Source organism: Augochlora pura, chromosome 7, assembly GCF_028453695.1.
Source record: "Augochlora pura isolate Apur16 chromosome 7, APUR_v2.2.1, whole genome shotgun sequence".
NCBI lineage: Eukaryota > Metazoa > Arthropoda > Insecta > Hymenoptera > Halictidae > Augochlora > Augochlora pura.
In genome coordinates this window covers 26,490,941-26,507,721 of record NC_135778.1, presented here as the reverse complement: position 1 = coordinate 26,507,721, position 16,781 = coordinate 26,490,941, and the positions used below count along the sequence as shown (strand labels likewise).

At 45.8% G+C, this 16,781-nt stretch overlaps 1 protein-coding gene across 6 annotated transcripts in view; it reads right to left on the bottom strand.

The window, feature by feature from the left end:
• Positions 1-16,781, bottom strand: part of Heph (polypyrimidine tract-binding protein 1 heph) — a 504,094-nt gene that overhangs the window by 299,639 nt on the left and 187,674 nt on the right. For 5 of the 6 annotated variants that reach the window (XM_078187508.1, XM_078187509.1, XM_078187511.1 and 2 more), the window contains exon 2: positions 5,678-5,832. The exons of the other annotated variant lie outside the window; for it this stretch is intronic. In XM_078187508.1, the coding sequence (XP_078043634.1) occupies positions 5,678-5,758 (81 nt within the window). In that variant the 5' untranslated portion in view covers positions 5,759-5,832. The remainder of the gene's footprint in view (positions 1-5,677; positions 5,833-16,781) is intronic. 6 annotated transcript variants of the gene reach the window in all.

The window sequence follows — 16,781 nt, the reverse complement described above, 5'->3', positions numbered from 1 at the left end:
GCGACAAAATGCACCGACTTCGTCAAATTTATATCACAGATGACGCTTTCAGAGTAATAAAATTCGATGCTTTCTCTTTAATTTATAAAAAAAGAAATTTGGCTGTGATTTTATCCCACAAAGTTGCAGCACTTTAAAGTAACCCCTGTATTGTAAGACGATTTTTGGAGGACTTTATCGTCGAACATGTAAGGGTTACTTTAATGTGTTACAACATTGCGAGAAAAAAAATCGCAGATGGATGCCTCTTTTTTTCTAATTGAACAGAAAGGATCAAACTTTATACGACCTCAAATAGCGTTCCCACAAAAAATTTTACAAAGTCTATGCATTTTGTCAAACTTGGCAATTTTCAGTACGACAACCAAGGCCTCAAGTTTAAACAGTTATAGTATCAGAAACAGTATATTAAAGTAGAGATTTCAAGTTTTAATTTAAGAAAAAAAGTCATCGTCCTATAATGATTTCTCGCGTAGTTATAGCCAGTTAAAATTGCCCAATTTTTATCGTGAATTAGTCTACGCTATAATAGTCTTCGCGAGTGCATATTGTTATTACATCGGCAGGTGTATCAGAAAGATCGACCGAGTGCGAAGGATGAAAAAACACGCCCGACGGCTGTTCGAGGCTCGTTATCGCGTCAGTTCAGGTAGCCAGGAGGCAGTATGATTTTTGCAGCCGAGACTAATTCGCGAAGCAACTTTCTCTCTCTCTCTTTCTCTCGAGCGGCGGCGGTTCATAGCCGGGTGACGTTCGTTCGAAATCTGTATTAACTCGGCCCCGTGGGATTGGCCTTCGAAACGCGCTCGAGCTGCAAAGAGATCAGGAAAATGGCCGGAGCGAGATGTTTAATAAAGGCAGCCGGCCGAATGGAACTGTCGCGGTGGACGGACAAGAACGTTTCGAAATTTGCCGGCCTTGTTTCCCGGCGAAATGGAAATTAATTCCCTGCTTTGCGGTAATGAATTTCGAATTTCACGCGGGCGCGCGTGTGCGTGCGGCCGGGTCCGGGCGCGTTGGTCCGCGAGGTCGGCAGCTGGAGGTGATATGCGTCATTCCAGAAATTCCTGAAGAAAAACACTGTACGGCACCGAAACGTTCACCGCCCCTTGACAACGACGCGAGTTCGAGCGCGCAGGGTTCTCGTCACGCCGCCGCCGCCGCCGCCGCCAGGACAATGCAAGCATATAAAGCTGGTTCCATAGACACGCGGATGTCGCAAGCTGCTCTCCCGCATAATCTCTGTAGGCACAAAGTAGCTGCAATTTATGCAAGACCAGCAGCACGCTGCTATCCCTCCAAGGCGTCGAACTTGGAATGCTCATAAATAATGTTCGTCAGAATCAAATATACAGCGCGTGATCAACATCTTCCTCAGATATTCGCTATCCCGAATCTCATTTAAACAATATTCCTCCCATGGCGCCGGTCCGACGGAACGCGCCAGACTAACTAGACAATCGAGTCGCTAACCTTGGGGATAAACTGATTTTCTTAGAACGCCGTGGTGCGAACGTTCGTCCGGGATTTGTTTGATAGATAATGGACTAGAGGGAGAAGGGAAAGCAGAATCGTGTACTTAAGTAATCTGGGCAACCAATTAAATACAATCTGGATTTATATCTGGGGCTCGGGTAGGCATACAGAGCTCTAAAAATCAGTCTAAACTGGGGTCAAAAATTAGCTTTAATTTGGATCTGAAATTTGCTAGGTCTAAGTTTGAGATAAGGTTTAACTTAGGTCTAAAAATAGTTTCAACTTGGATCTAAAGTTTCGTTTCACCTGGCTCTAAAATTTCGTTTAATCAGGATCTCATATATGATTTAAACAGAATCTAAAGTTTGATTTAACGTGACTCTAAAATTTTGTTTAATCACGATCTCATATTTGGTTTAAGCGGTTTCTGAAATTGGACTTAATCTGGTTCTAAAATATGATTTAACCTGTTTTTGAGATATAGTTCAACTAGATCTAAAATTTGGTCAAAAATTATCCCGAAATAAAATCTATCTTGCCGTAAGAATCAGACTTTTTCCAGGTGAAACTGTAAACCTAAATCAGTCTTCAAAATATAGCATACATTAAGATCTAACCTAGAACTAACTTCAGGTCCAAATTGGCTCTAATTTGGCCCAAATTTGAAAATTAAATCTGAGTCGACCGCAACTTTGTTCTCGAATCAATCAAAACCAAGTAACATCGTAAAATAAATCTGATCAAACTGAACACCAATCCTTCTGTTTTTGAGCGCCACGTAACCAACCCGAGGGCGCATCAACCACGAAGACAGGCCTCTGCATCGAGCAAGGAGAGCCTCCTTTGCATTTCACTTTTACAAACTCTGCTAACGACAACGGTTATCGCACCGGGAAGGCAGCGGTCGTTCCAGCGACTGCTACAATATCGTATTCCTCCCGGAACGAGGGTAAAATCACGTGGATCCCTTTAATTGTTAAAAGTCCTCGGAGCCTCGAGCAGTTAAAACAACGACGGCGCCGGAACAACCGCGGCTTTGCCAGACGAACGGTTATCGTTTTTGGAAGCCTCGTACACCTTTTCTCGATCCAGGGATCGGCCGCGTTTGATCAGCGGGCCCGCCCCGAAGAACCGTCGACGCTGTCAGCGCGTCTCGCGCAGTGCATCATCATCCGCGAGTAAATTAGCCGACTGCCGCGGATCCGTTGGACAGCGGCGTGCGCGCAGAGTCTCCAAAGTATTTCCGGAGAAATTTTAATTAATAACCTGCGGTTCGCGCGGAGGTGGCCGAAACGCCGGTTCGGACGGTCGCCGGAGGGATACAAAGCCTTCGGATAAAAGGCGATGCCCGAGGGGTCGCCGGGGGTGGGGAGGCGTTTTCATCGACGACCAAATGCTCCGGCTTCTTTTCAAGGGTGGCCACGGGGTGCAAAAGGCGGCCGGCGACGCGCGCCAACAAAACACCCGGGGCCACGGGCTCCGGAAACGGCGACGGCAGATTCAGCAAATTGCTCTGCCATTGACTATGCCCTCCACCCCGCGATAACGCTTCGCTTAACCGAACCGGTACCTAACGTCGGACGCTCTGCTATCCGAACGAGACTAATAGTCGTAAAGCAGACACTGGCAGCTTTCGTTTAAGCTAAGTTACATGGAAATAGACCTAAGGAGACGTTTCTTAAAATTCACCTGAACATCGTCTTTTAAATCTTGTAAACTACGTGGTGTCAGTGGTTGATGCCTTTTAATTTTTAAAAATGATCTCGTCGGTATATTAAAATTTAATTTACACCGTCTTGAAGTAGAGAGCTCTAGCTTCCATTTAAGCTAAATTGTATGGAAGTATCTCTACGAGAACGAATGTCAGGAATCCGCGAATAGACGTATTACTCAATCTAATATATTAACATATTACCGTCCGGAAGGTTCTTGTCTGCTTGCAAAATGTCGTGCAACAATAATAGTAATTTTCTAGATTGTTCACAAAATGCAATTTAAAATAAAAAAATTTAAGCATAAAATGTTCTTCGAAGCAATTTTTAAATAAACATCTGCATCCGAACATATTGGGTCGTTCGGAAAGTAATTTCGTTTTTTCCCAAGAAAAGACTTAATTTTTTCACAGCCAACTTCACGCTTAAGCAGAATAATCGTTATATATTTGGACAACTGATATAGTAAGTCTTGTTTGCTAAAAATTTTGTTCGGTTCTTTGGAATAGTTTTTGTTTACTAATCTATTGTGTTTCATTTCCACCAAGAAAAAAACGAAACGACTTTCCGAACGACCTAATATATTATCATAGAAATTGAACGAAGTTTAAATCCAATCTTGCCACTGTCATAGAACAATACAGGGTGCCCCAAAAATCACTAGTAAATGAAGGGTTTCTGAGGAGACTTAAAGTGACGTCTGACGCGCTCGCCTCTTATTGGTCAGCATTTTTCACTAATATCTCTTAAACGAAGTTCCTTCCTAGAAATTTTCACAAAAGAAAAAGTTGCTTGAAATGGCCTCAGCAACCCCTTACCCCCTTGTCTAATAAATTACCACTTTACAGAAGAGGTATCAATTCAATCAATCAATTCAATTAACAAACAAAAATAATATGCTGAAAAGAGGATGCTTAATTTTCCACGAGAGTCGGTTCTTTCCCGCGAAGTGGCGGACGCGTTCGAAAAGACGCGTCGCCGTTCGCAGAAATGCAGATGCGGAAGACATCCGGCAGAGGCCGGCCGTGGGAACGAATTCTCTTTCCCGGGATTCGCCGGCCTGAAACGTCGTCGCGTCAAGTTCCAAACTAAATTAAGTCTTTAAATTTGCAGGATTATCGCGGGCACACGGGCAACATAATAACTGCACGAGGTCTCCGCGGGTGGTCGCGCGCCGCCTTCGCCGTCGTGTTTCATCTTCAACGCGGAATTAAGCACGGTGAGAGCTGCGAATGCTGCGCCGGACAGGCTTGTTTACACTTAATTTAGTGATTAAAGTGTTACCTGTATCCGGTCCGCGTCTAGAAAATTCAACGATCGAGAGAACGAAGCCGGCTGAATGGAGGGACACTTGTTGAAGACCTCCGCTAATGAATATCGTTCCGCTCTCGGACTACGTTTCGTACTATGTGTCTGTGTGTGTGCGTGTGTGTTTTTGTACGTGTGTTTCTGTACGCGTGCGCACGCATGTGCGCGCGTGCGTGTATGTGCAGAAAGAAACGTCTTCAAATAGATAACGAACACGTAGGATAGTGGAGCCAGTTACTGTGTCGCAGCCGATTGCCGTGCCTGCGATTTATTTTCTACCATAATTAACTCTATGTTTATCGGATAAAACGTATTAGGGTTTTTCAATTTAAATACGAATAATTATTTACCCGTTTGAATGAAACATGTACTAATTAAGATACTATGATTATTATTTGTTGGAAGCATATTAATAGGCTTTTCGATGCGCCCAAAATTATCGTTGAAATAATAATGATCCTGTAGAATTATAATGATCTAAATAATTTGACAGATTATTGGCGGGATTATTGTGGTTTCTGAACAATTTTTATAAACAGCCAGTCGATGAATTGCTGATTCGATTGGTAAAACGTATTAAAATTACGGGAAAACGGAACAGCGAGTATACGTTAAAATTTGTCTTTTTAATTTCATTTTCAGCGGTCTCTTTGCTCCCGAAGTCCGGCAACGTGGCCCAGCGATTGGCTCCTCCACCTTCGATACACACGCACACGCACACGCGGGAAAAAGTTGTGTTTCCGATAGCATGCTAACTCCGGCAATAGAACAGAAACAGAACAAGACAAGAGAACACATTGAATAATATCACGCACGGATACGTCACATCGGTACTTTGTCGCCGTGACATCAATAAAGCACTACACAAGTCAAAGAAAATAGGTGGACATCCATTTACACACCGCGCTGCATCGTTCGCTGGCAGAGAGGTAGCAACAAAGTTTGTTACGACGTTGGTTCACTTACCCAAAGAGGACACCGGACTTTGGCGTTTAGTTCGCCTGACACTGATTCCGTATGATCTTTTTTTTCTCTTTCTTATCTCTCTCGTTATCGAAACGATTTCACGTGTTTGTCGCTCTCTTTGTTTTTTCTCCCGTTCGGCTTATGATAAGAAGATAGGAAAAAGAAGTTGCTCGATGGTCTTGAATGCCAATCGATACTGAATGATCGCGACTCACCTTTATTCCGAGGGTAGGAGTCAGCATTCCATAGTCGGTTAGGGGTTGCAGCATTACGGGGGGTAGGTTTGCCATCATCATACTGTCTAGAATCTTCGCACGTACTTTCCCTTCGTGCACAGAACACAAATCAATTTATTGCTTACTAGACCTACCTGAAACACAGGAAAAGGTACACACACATTAGTCGACTGTACGGATCGAATATACGGCGAACGATAGATTCGTTAAAAGAGCGCGAAATACGATTAATAATAGAAGATGGTGCGACATAAAAATTACAGTAGAATTCATTGTGTCGTGACTACAATTTGTTTACGTGAATCATATGAAAGCGATTAACTTATAAAATTGGGCGGCAAACACAATGTACTAGTCATGGACTTATTCAATTCGAGACTAGTTTCAGCTCAGTCTGACTGAGATCAGAACTAGGCTAAATCCAATTTATTTTAGATCAAGTATAGTTGAAATCAAATATAACTAAGATGAAGGATAATTTAAACCCAGTTTGACTTAGATCAAGGCTAGCTTGAACCCAACCTCTCTTAAATCGAAACTAGTTTAAGCCCAGCCTGATTTAGATCAAGAGTAGTTTAAAGCCAGTCTAACTTAGATCAAAACTACTTTCAATCCAATCTGACTTAGGCCAAGATCAGTCTAAACCCAGTCCAACATAGATCGAGACTAGTTCAACCCCAGTCTAACTTAGTCAAAGCCTACATTAACGCTGCTTAAATCAAAATCTTAGTCCCAGTTGGACATAAATTAGCTTCTTAGTTGCCAATTGATATAAATAAGTACAATTATTTCCAACCCCATAAATACCAACACGTGTCAGCACGTGTAATCGTTGAAAGAGTGGCAATGAGTGGTCAGACGTAGCGCAAAGCCTCCTTCTAGCCAGTCGCGGCAGCCGCCTGGCTTCGGCTGGTAGATCGTAGAAAGCGAAACGGCCGATCGGGATCCATCGGAGGGACTCGCGAGGGCTTTAAAACGAGTAACCCCGACGAAGTAAAACGTTCGGGGCCGCCGGCAGACAAACTGGCAAAGGTGGTGTGCAACGTGTCTCCCGTGTCACGCGGAAACCGAAGAAAATCCAAGTCGCAATGTTCCCGGCGAGCCTAGCCGCGCAATCAGCAAACTTGGTGCCGCTTTCGCGGAACAAAGCGCCCGGCCGCGTTTTCCTTATCTTAAATCCTCGCGGAATGCAGAAAGTGTAACAAAGGCTGCGGAACTACGGCTCCAGGTATCTACCGATGAACTTTTCCCGGGCGCGGAGGCGACACGCTTCGCGCAAACATTGTTCCGAACTCGTCCCGATCCAGTCCCAGGTAACCGGGCCGGAGGGAGGGAGGGAGGGAGGGGGGTCGGTCGAAGACTCGGGGAGAGTTCCGCAGTTGCGGAGTTTCATCACAGAACCTCGCCCCTGCCGCGCGCGCGCGCGCGCTCTTCTCCAGGTACATTTCAATTATACCTCGGCAACCAATTAAGAAATTAATCCATTAAGATTAACGTGAACCGCGGCGGAACTCGTGTAGACGGGATTACACACGTCCGGGGATCGACCAAAACCTGGTTAGAGTCAACGTGATCGCTCCGCTGAAGACCAACGTATACACACCACGAGCGCCAAGATCGGGCTGGCCGCTACGACCGTATTTAGTTCAGTGGACCGTAAGCCGTGACACGGGCCCTCGCCTTACGTGTGTTTTCCACACCTCCGTGGAAATTCGAATTTGCTTCGCTTTCTACGAGTTACCCGGTCCCCGAAGTTACGGGCGCGTTAACTCGCCGGATCCGAGCTAAGTGGTCGCTGTGTTAAGAAGAACCTGAGCCAGGCTGGCCCTAAATTAACAGGTTTACTGCCATGCATTTTTATAAGGCGATTTTAAGGGGCTGTGGGTATAATATTCTCTGCATAGAATTATAATATATGAACTGATATGATGAAATGTAATCATATTCTTGTCGACAGTGTATTGATTTCGTTAATGAGTACGAGTATGAGAGAATTAGTTATAGTCATAGTATTAGTGAAATTAATACATCGTTGAAGGCAGTCTATGTGTCAATGTAATTCGACGAGTTATGATCATTCCTGGCAATCGTGGCATGGCGATATACTTAGTCATCCTTGTTAGACAATTCTCTGGTTCCTTCCAGAATATTTAATTTCGTGAAATATTATGTTATAGTACAAATTGTTAGTTACTAAATAATATAGTTCATACAACGCAATACTATCTCCTTCTTTACAATATTAAAATTTAAAAACTTCGATTAAAGAGAAACAACGCATCGAAACAACGTTACTTTCACCGCTACTTCGAAACAGAAAAATTTCTCTTGCAAACTAAACACAAAACTCATTCGATCAACATAAATTCTTGTTAATCCCAAATCGCAGCTCGCGCGAACAGTCTCGGGAAACATAACGCAACGAATGCTTAAGCTGTTAATTAATTTGCGCCGGCATGACCGACTCCCGGGACAGCAACACCGGCAGAGAAACGTTAATATTCCTACCGCACTAACATCACTTGCCACGACCAGGCATATCTGCTCTTTACGAAATCAAGTTACAAGTTTCGTCCACCTAATTAACCATTTATCGCAACATTGTGCGCCGCGTCGAATCACGCGAGATGGATGGTCGCGTCGGAAATCCCGGAAGCGGCAGGGACGAAGTTCCCGCGGTCTTCGGGAGAAGAATCTCTTCTAGGAAGCCGGCTTGAAGCCGGATAGCCGGCGAGCACATCCGGTAGAACGAAACTGCGATCGCGAAATTGTGCCCAAGCGAGATAACAAAGTGGCGCCGGGGTGGGGAAGCATCGGAAAAGTGAAGTGCTCCGAAGTTGCTGCGAATTTTTCTTAACGTTAAACAGCGAGCGGAAGAGAATACGGAGAAATGGGGGGAGAGGAGATCAAGAGAACGGGGGTGAGAGACGGAGATACAATGACGGGGGGAGAGAGAGAGAGAGAGATGTGGAGATACAGAAACGGGGAGAGAGAGACAGACGGAGACAGAGCGACAAAAAGGAAGGGAGGAAAGAGTTAGAAGGAGGGAAAAAGAGAAGAGAAAGAAATACAGAGAATGAGAGAAAGAGAGGTACAGAGAGAAAAAGAGAGACAGCGAGAAATCGAGAAAGAGAGGCAGGTTGATACAGAGAAAGAGAAAACGAGGTAGAGAGAAAGAGAGAAAGAAGATGAAAGAGAAAAAGGCAGATCGAGAGGGACAGAGAGCAAGAGGGGAGGGAGAAGTGGATAGCTCGGTCGAGCACGGGAACAGCGTGGAAACACCGCGTTCACGGAAATAGAGATTTCGCGGGAGGTCTTACGTCGGATTTGCCGGTTAAGCCGCCTCGGATCGTGCTGTTACAACGTTTCCTTCTGCAGCTCCCTCTGCGAAAACCCTGCCACCCGGCCGCGCCTGCCCCCGCTCCCCCTTCCGCAGCATCTCGCAGATCAACCACGGCCACGTGACACCAATCTAAGTTTCGAAACCATCCTTCAACCATCCCCTCTTTCTTTTTCCTTCGCTACGCTCGCCGGAATTCTTATGGGAATCCTCTGTATCGATTAACCCATTAATTCGCGTGCCTGTGACGCACTACCCCCCGCGGCCACCAGCGAATTAGTCGTCGTTAGATCTCGCAAAGGTTTCCAATGGCGAGGCTGTCTTTATAAATTTTTTCTGAAGAAACTGAATTAGGTTTTCGATTGGAAATTGAGACATTTTATTGGACATTTTTCAGGGTTCGTTGTTACATTTTATGAGAGGTGGATAATGGATATAGAAAAGGACTTTTTAGTCGAATGAAAATTGATTTGACTAAACATTTAGTGGAATAAAATTGGATTCGATGTTACGGAATAAATATTCAGTCGAATAAGAATTTATATAGACAGTTTAACTGGCTAATTTAGCTAATAGTTATTGATAATCAAGTCGCAGGAGAATTTCTATCGACCAAGGAAACTTTGAATTTACATTCATCTACCAACACATACAGGTGCGATTTAAAAAAGCATGAATAATAATATAATAAAGTCCAAGTCCTCAAGAAATGTCGTTCGAATTCCTAAAGTTGCGTTGAGTAACGAAAGCTTCTGAAGGCGGCCAACAAGAGGGTTCAGTAATTGGCTCCTCCTCTACCTAGATTCCACAGCACGCATGGAAATTCTTAATTCGTAAAATTGCTGAGAAGTCACGGTCGGCATTGCGAACCCGGATCGTGTCGCCACCTTTGAGTCGTAAACCCAGCGAGCGTCGACACGTGGGGGTGCGACAGTGGGTCCGCGTCGATCGCCGCGATAATTCTCGAAAATGCCCGACGGTATTTGCGCGCGACAGGAAGACGTTCCGGAACACGTGTTTCCGGGAACAACAACCGGGATATACGGGGATCGAGGATCGGATCCACGGACCCTTGGTGGACGACGTTCGATCGGCGCCGTGTTTTCGCCTAGCCGCCCTCGCTCTCTCTCTCTCTCTCTCTCTCTCTCTCTCTCTCTCTCTCTCTCCCGCTATCTTCATCTCGCGCGGCTTCTCACTCTCTCCGGCACCTTCTTTTTTTTTTATAGGACCGGATATTTTATTCAGCGGCACTCTGCTCGCTCGCCTCTAGCGGCGCGGCGTTTGATATTGCAGTCTCATTGCATAAAACCCGAGGCTTGCATAAAACACGGGCGAGCGTTTCTCGAGCCGGAGCTGACGGCTCGGAAAGACGGTCAGAAACGGACCCCCGCGCGCGCGCGCGCCGCTGCCGCTGCGTTATTCCACGGACTGTACGAGAGATAAGTTCGCGAAAAAGAATTCATTCACGCCCGGATTAAATATGACGCGTTACGACCCTTTCCGATGCCGCGGGACCGTTCCCTGTGAAGCGCGGCACACAGACGGCGCGCAAGAATTAGCCTAGCAATGTCCGGCTAATTCGATAAATCCTGGCATAATGTATGCGATACTCGTCGACGGGAATGGCCTCGACGCAGCTTTGACGCGATGTGCCTGGAGCGAGTCTAATTCTGACTTGGAGCACCTGATACGGATCTAAAACTATACGAGGTATCTAGACTGACGCTAAACTTGGACTAAAGTACCTGATTAGGATCTAATTCTAGTTTAGAGTACCTAAACTAGGTCTGGCTATATCTGGAAGACCTAGATGCGATTTAATTTTACTTTACAGTGTTTGAGCAGGAGCTAATTCTAGGTTGGAGTACCTAATTTGAATATGGTTCTACTTCAAAGCTAATTTGACTGTGCTGTAGTTGAATTAGCTCTTATTTAGAGCATCTGGACCAAGTAAAATTTTCTTTAGGGTACATGGAACAAATCTAATTTTATTTCAGACTACTTGGACTAAGTATAATTTTATTGTAAAGTACCTAGAACCAAGGTTAATTGTATTTTAGAGTACTTAGATCAGGTTTAATTCGATTATAGAGTATTTAGACCAGAACTAGTTTTATTTTAGAGTACTTGGGTGAGGTGTAATTTTATTCTAGAGTACTTGGGGCAGATTTAATGTCATTTTAGAGCACTTGTACCAAGTCTACTTTTGTTCTAGAGTACCTAGACCAAGTCTAATTTTATTCCAGAGTACTTAACCCAGGTGTAATTATATTCAAGAGTACTTGGACCAGGTGTAATTATATTCAAGAGTACTTGGACCAGGTGTAATTTTATTCTATTGCACTAGGACCAGGTATAATTCTACTTTAAAATGCTTAGTCCAGGTCTCATATCAATCTAGATCACGAGAAATTAAATCTACTTTTATTCTCTATTACCTAAATCAACCCCGGTCAGAAACTCAGGCACAACCCAGATTGAATTACGTTCGACGACAACCGCGCTTGGAAAAACAGCAATGTTCCCAGACACAGCAGGTTGCATAATATATTTAGCAAAACTTTTGCGCCGCCCTCGTTACCTCCGCGAACATACGAGTCATTTAAATGGTCCGAACGCGTAACCACATCGTGGAAGAACGAAACTTGTTTGCCTCGGTTCTCCCGTCGGTTCAGCCGTCAGCTATTATCTTCTATCATTAGCAGAAAATCACACTAAACGTCCGCGGCACATCATCATTCACGCGTCACTGTCAATGCTTCTAATGCACGTACACTGATTGCCAATTAGTAGCACGAAACGTGTATCGATCGATCGGAAGCTGGCGCACAGGGCCGACCGATTGCACTCATTAATGCGACCTGGATTTCTCATTTTGATACGGACAAGGAAATCGCTCCTCATCCGAGATCACGATGCTTCATCCCTCCAGGATTCAACCGGGATCCTGCGGCGCCGATCGCGGCTGTCTTCCCTCGATTTCCAGATTAGCCTCGATCGAACAGGCAAGCTGCCTCTCTCGTCCGATCACCGCGCGGGGTCATACTTAAGACTCCGCCGTTTTCGCCGGCGAAACAGAAGCAATTAAAGAAACGAGCGTAATCGAGAAGACGCAACGCGTCGGAAAACGAGAATTTATTCCAGGATCGTGGATATAGCCGGAGGAACCCGAGCCGCCGGCCGGTGATCGATTATTTCGTGATTACTTTCGTAATTGATCGCGAACGGTAGTCGTGGCAAGCATAATCATTCATCGATCGATCGTTACCAGAATATTACAACGATTACTTGATTAATGGATTACTACGTCACTCGTGACGATTACATTTCCTTCGATTACTCGAGCGATCCTCTCTCGCAGTGGTATCGCAATCATTAATCGTAAATACGTCGTTACCGTTAATTAGATTATAATTATGTCCGCAATAATTCGGCAAAAAAATTAATCCGATCAATAATTGGTAATTACGAATCGTCTGTGCCGTTGTAAATTATGTTCGATTAGTAGCTGCAGCAACCGACGAGTTGTAATCGTGAATCATGAATGAAAAAATAATCCGATTAATAAGCAATGATTGTGACTCGTCCGCGACGTTGTTGTAAATTATATTAGATTAGTTGCGACAGCCGACGAGTTGTAATCGTGAATCGTTAATCGGATTACTCTTCGGCGAACTCTGGTCGGAACTTGGTCCGTCGAAGATGCCGCCTAAGCTCGCGGCGAACGAGGCGGAAAACGTCACCCGGACAAAGCGATAATTGCTCACGTTGTTCCGTGTTAATACAGCGGGATAAAAGGACCACGACGTCGTCGCCGTCGTCGTCGTCGTCGTCGTCCACCTCTGGTGTCCACGGCCCGGAATATCCTCCGGCCTTTTATTTCCACCCGGTTCCGACCACTTTTTCTATTTTCCTCGGTGTTTCTCCCGTTCGCCCGTGCTCGTCGACCTCTTTTCTTCCTCGGCCGTCCGCGTTTGATTAATTCTGTATCCAACCATGGCTAATTCGACGGCGATTAACTGCGCGCTGAGAGGGAAACGCGTGGGGACATCACCGAAGACAGGGGGATGGGGGGGGGGGGGGGGGGGGGCGCGAGGGGCCGGCGGCGCGGCACGGGAAAACGAGAGGAAGAAAGACAAAAAGATCCCGGGCAAATAGAAATGTCAGCCGCGGTGAGTCAACCGGCTCCGTGGAATTTGGCCGTCGAAGGCCGAGTTTGACATTCCGCAAGCGTCATCTCCGACGACCAATCGCCGAAATTTAAATCTATCTCGGTGGGGATAATTTCTGGAATTTTTCACGTGTATAGAGTGTGCGTCGTTAGTGTGCTGCTAGAAATCTTTCCGTCGCACTTGCTCGATTATTTGTTCGACCATAATTTCGGCGACACGTGCGTAGTGTGGGAAATCCGATCTTCTGGCCAAAGTGATTTTAGTGTCGCTTCAAGGTTTAACCCATTCGCTGCCAAGGACGAGTATACTCGTCTTTGGCAGGGTGTCACGCATTGCCAGGACGAGTATACTCGTCCTACTTTAAATATATTATAACATGCAGGCTTTTGAATTAGCAAATTTTTTGTGGCCACAAACATAAATATAAATATGTGAAAAACTTGAAAAAATACTACAAATAAAATTTTTTACAAAAATAATACTTTATTTCTTATAGAGAATGATAAAATATAAATGGCAATGGGAATGACTTCATATAATTTAGGCTTGGCAGCGAATGGGTTAACCGGTTAGATGTTGAAAATTTTCAGCGTATAAATCATTGTAATTATTAGATGTAAAGCAGCAGACATTTGAATAGTTTGTATTATTGTGTCAGCTCGTTAAAATGATTAAGGCAGGAAGTGAATGTACATGTGGTTCTTGCATCTTGCATTGTAATAATTATACATTTGATCATATTCATGTTTCGTTTCAATACAGCTCTTTTGTAAAATGTATAATTTAGTAAGGAATATCAAAGGTACCATAAGGACCATAAACCGGTCGATTTCCACAACTTTGTCTCAAAAGTGCCATCTGAAAAAGTGTCCAATATCAAAAAATTATCAATCTTCGAAGGCAATAAATATACAATAAAAAATGTGAAAATTGCAAAATTTAAATATTGGCCAATATAAACGTATACTCGGTCAACTAAACACCGATTCGACAAACAGGTGCGGCAGTGGCAGTAACCTCGAAGATGGCGCCAGCGTAAACGAATCGACGAAGTTGCAACTGGTCAGCCGACAGTAAAACGATTCTTCACGCTGCAGGACAGCATCGGAAGTCGAGGAAGCAAACAGAGGCGGTCGGGGTACCGGACGCCATAAAGCGGGACCCCTCGGTCATCGTTACCGGAGATGACGCGTGTTTTCAATTACTTCACAGCCGTTGGGCAGAGCGCGCTCGAACGAACGAACAAACTAAACGATGAACGGGGTTGCACGCTATTGGGACAATTTACATTTTTAGCCAATACGCGCGAGCCTCGGCATCTGCTCGGCCGACCATGAAGCGCCTCTCTTTCTCGCCCGCCCCGTCGCTCGCCAATTTTCCCCTGTTCATCTGGCCCACGCTAACTTGTCGCCGCCGCGCCGCGTGAATCACCAATTCCACATTGTTACTCCGGGCTCCGCGTAACCTGTTGCCGGATTATCAGACCGTGATACGGCCAGACTTGCCCGTACTTTTCGGCAAATTGTGTCTTTCGAAGCCAGACGAACGATTCGCGAAAGCGCCGATCACCCGTTCGGAACGTTTAATCGTCGAACGAATCCGAGCAAATCGAAACCTAAATAGACAAAACGGGAACTCTCGTCGCGGTAGCTATTCGGACTCAGACAATAATGACTCTCTCGCCGCTGTTATCCCGGTAATTGTTCTCATCATCCGCGAAGTTGAAAAGTCCTTTAACTGTAAAACGTGAGTGGAAACCGTGTCCCAGCAGTTGCTCCTATTTCCAAGAGGACTCTTGAGAATCCTTGTAGATTATCCGTAAACCTGCGCTCGGACTTTGGGAATTAGGATGGCTACTGCTAATCGACTGTTCTCGTTCACTAGGTTATAGTCATTCTTTTCTTGTTAGCCTTCCAGCGCTGGTGTCGGCGTGACCCAATTTTAAAATCGCCGGGGAACTTAGAGGTTGAAGGGAAGAGGATTTCGTTATCAGCAGGGTTGGCAGATGACTTAGCAGAAGCCCTAGCCTGTATTCGTGATGTCCAACGGTGGATTAAGTGCCATAGGGATCGATCATGTCTCCAAACACTCGCGTTAGTTTGACTTATCTATCTGGACTTAGAGTGTGCTTAGATCGAATTAAGTTAGGTCCATTGAAGCTCAGGCGATACGATGAAGGTACCAAATGGATGCCCACTAGGTGTCCGCTAGGTATGAACTAGATTTAGATAGCGTCTAGTCCTCGTTCCAGCCATTTTCATGACTGCCCCGTAAAGATGAAGTAACTTATCCTTGGAGGAGTTAGCGACGTCTTTAGGTTCGAGTTTCTTCGAAACACCGCTTACCAGTGGTGTCTAAGAGCGGTAGTAGGGGCAAAGTTAGGCGCGAGTCGTTAATTACGGTAAAAATATGCCCAGCAGGATCAGAACTGCGACCATCCTAAATCAGATCCTCTGTTAAGTATGTATAGACTGCTGTATCGAGAGGAATCGGTGACGACGAGTCGCAGCCTGCCAGCTCGAGATAGTTCGAAAGTTCTTTCCGTCACCCCCAAAGATCGGTTTTGAGGCGCGAATCGACAGGCAGCTGCCTGGAGACACGGGGGGCAGAGACGACGATTGTCCCCGAAGTCTCGTTAAATTCGCAGGCAACAGGTACGCCACCGCACGTTGCACAGGCGTTAGCAGAGCTCGGAATTGAATTCGAACAGATTGCGAATGTAATTGCAGTCGCGGCACGTGTCGCGTTATGACATTCGAGCAGCCTTCGAAATGGGACGCACCGATCGAGGGAATCAGCTGCCATTGTCTCTGCCTCGAACCTGGTAAATACGTGACGGGATAAGCTCGCGAGGATTTACAATCGTCGACGATCGACCCGACCCGGCTTGCATCTCGTCGCTGCGAAATGATCGCCCTCGGTCATCGAGAGCGCGGGGGGGGCGAACGGAAAGGCGGTCCTGACAGCCGATTGATAACACGGAGAAAGCGCACGGGGGTCGGAAGGGGCAGGCCGCTGCCATCTGTCGGCGGATGTAAGAGTCGTACGGATATGGGGCGGGCCGCAGGTGAAATTTAATATCGGCTCGGAAGGACAACGTCGTTGGGCGGATCTTTATGAGGCACAAGCTTAATTACCATCGGCATTTTCAGGCCTCGCCCCGGCGCAACCCTTCCGCGTCTCCCTGAAATTCGCTATCGTCGCGGCGCAAGGAACTTTCCCGGCAACCCCCACTGTTTCGTTCTACCCGCACCACTCGCCAGCCTCCCCTTTTTAACTGGCCTCTGCCTCACGGCTCGCCCCCCATCTTCGCACGCTTCACGTGTTCGGAGGCTGGCCTCCTCTCTCGCCAAGCGCCACTCCATAGTGACTCAAAACATAATTAAAATTTTCTAATTAAGAATTTCGATAAGGAACTCCTCTGACCGGCGAAAGACCAGGGCTTTGCTGTCACGATGCAACCCCATCTTGCTTTCCTATCTCCTCCGCTCTCCTGCCCGCCTTCCGCCCCGCCGCCTTCTTGTTCACCTATATCATTTCCTTTTAATATCGCATCATCCTTGACGCAGCC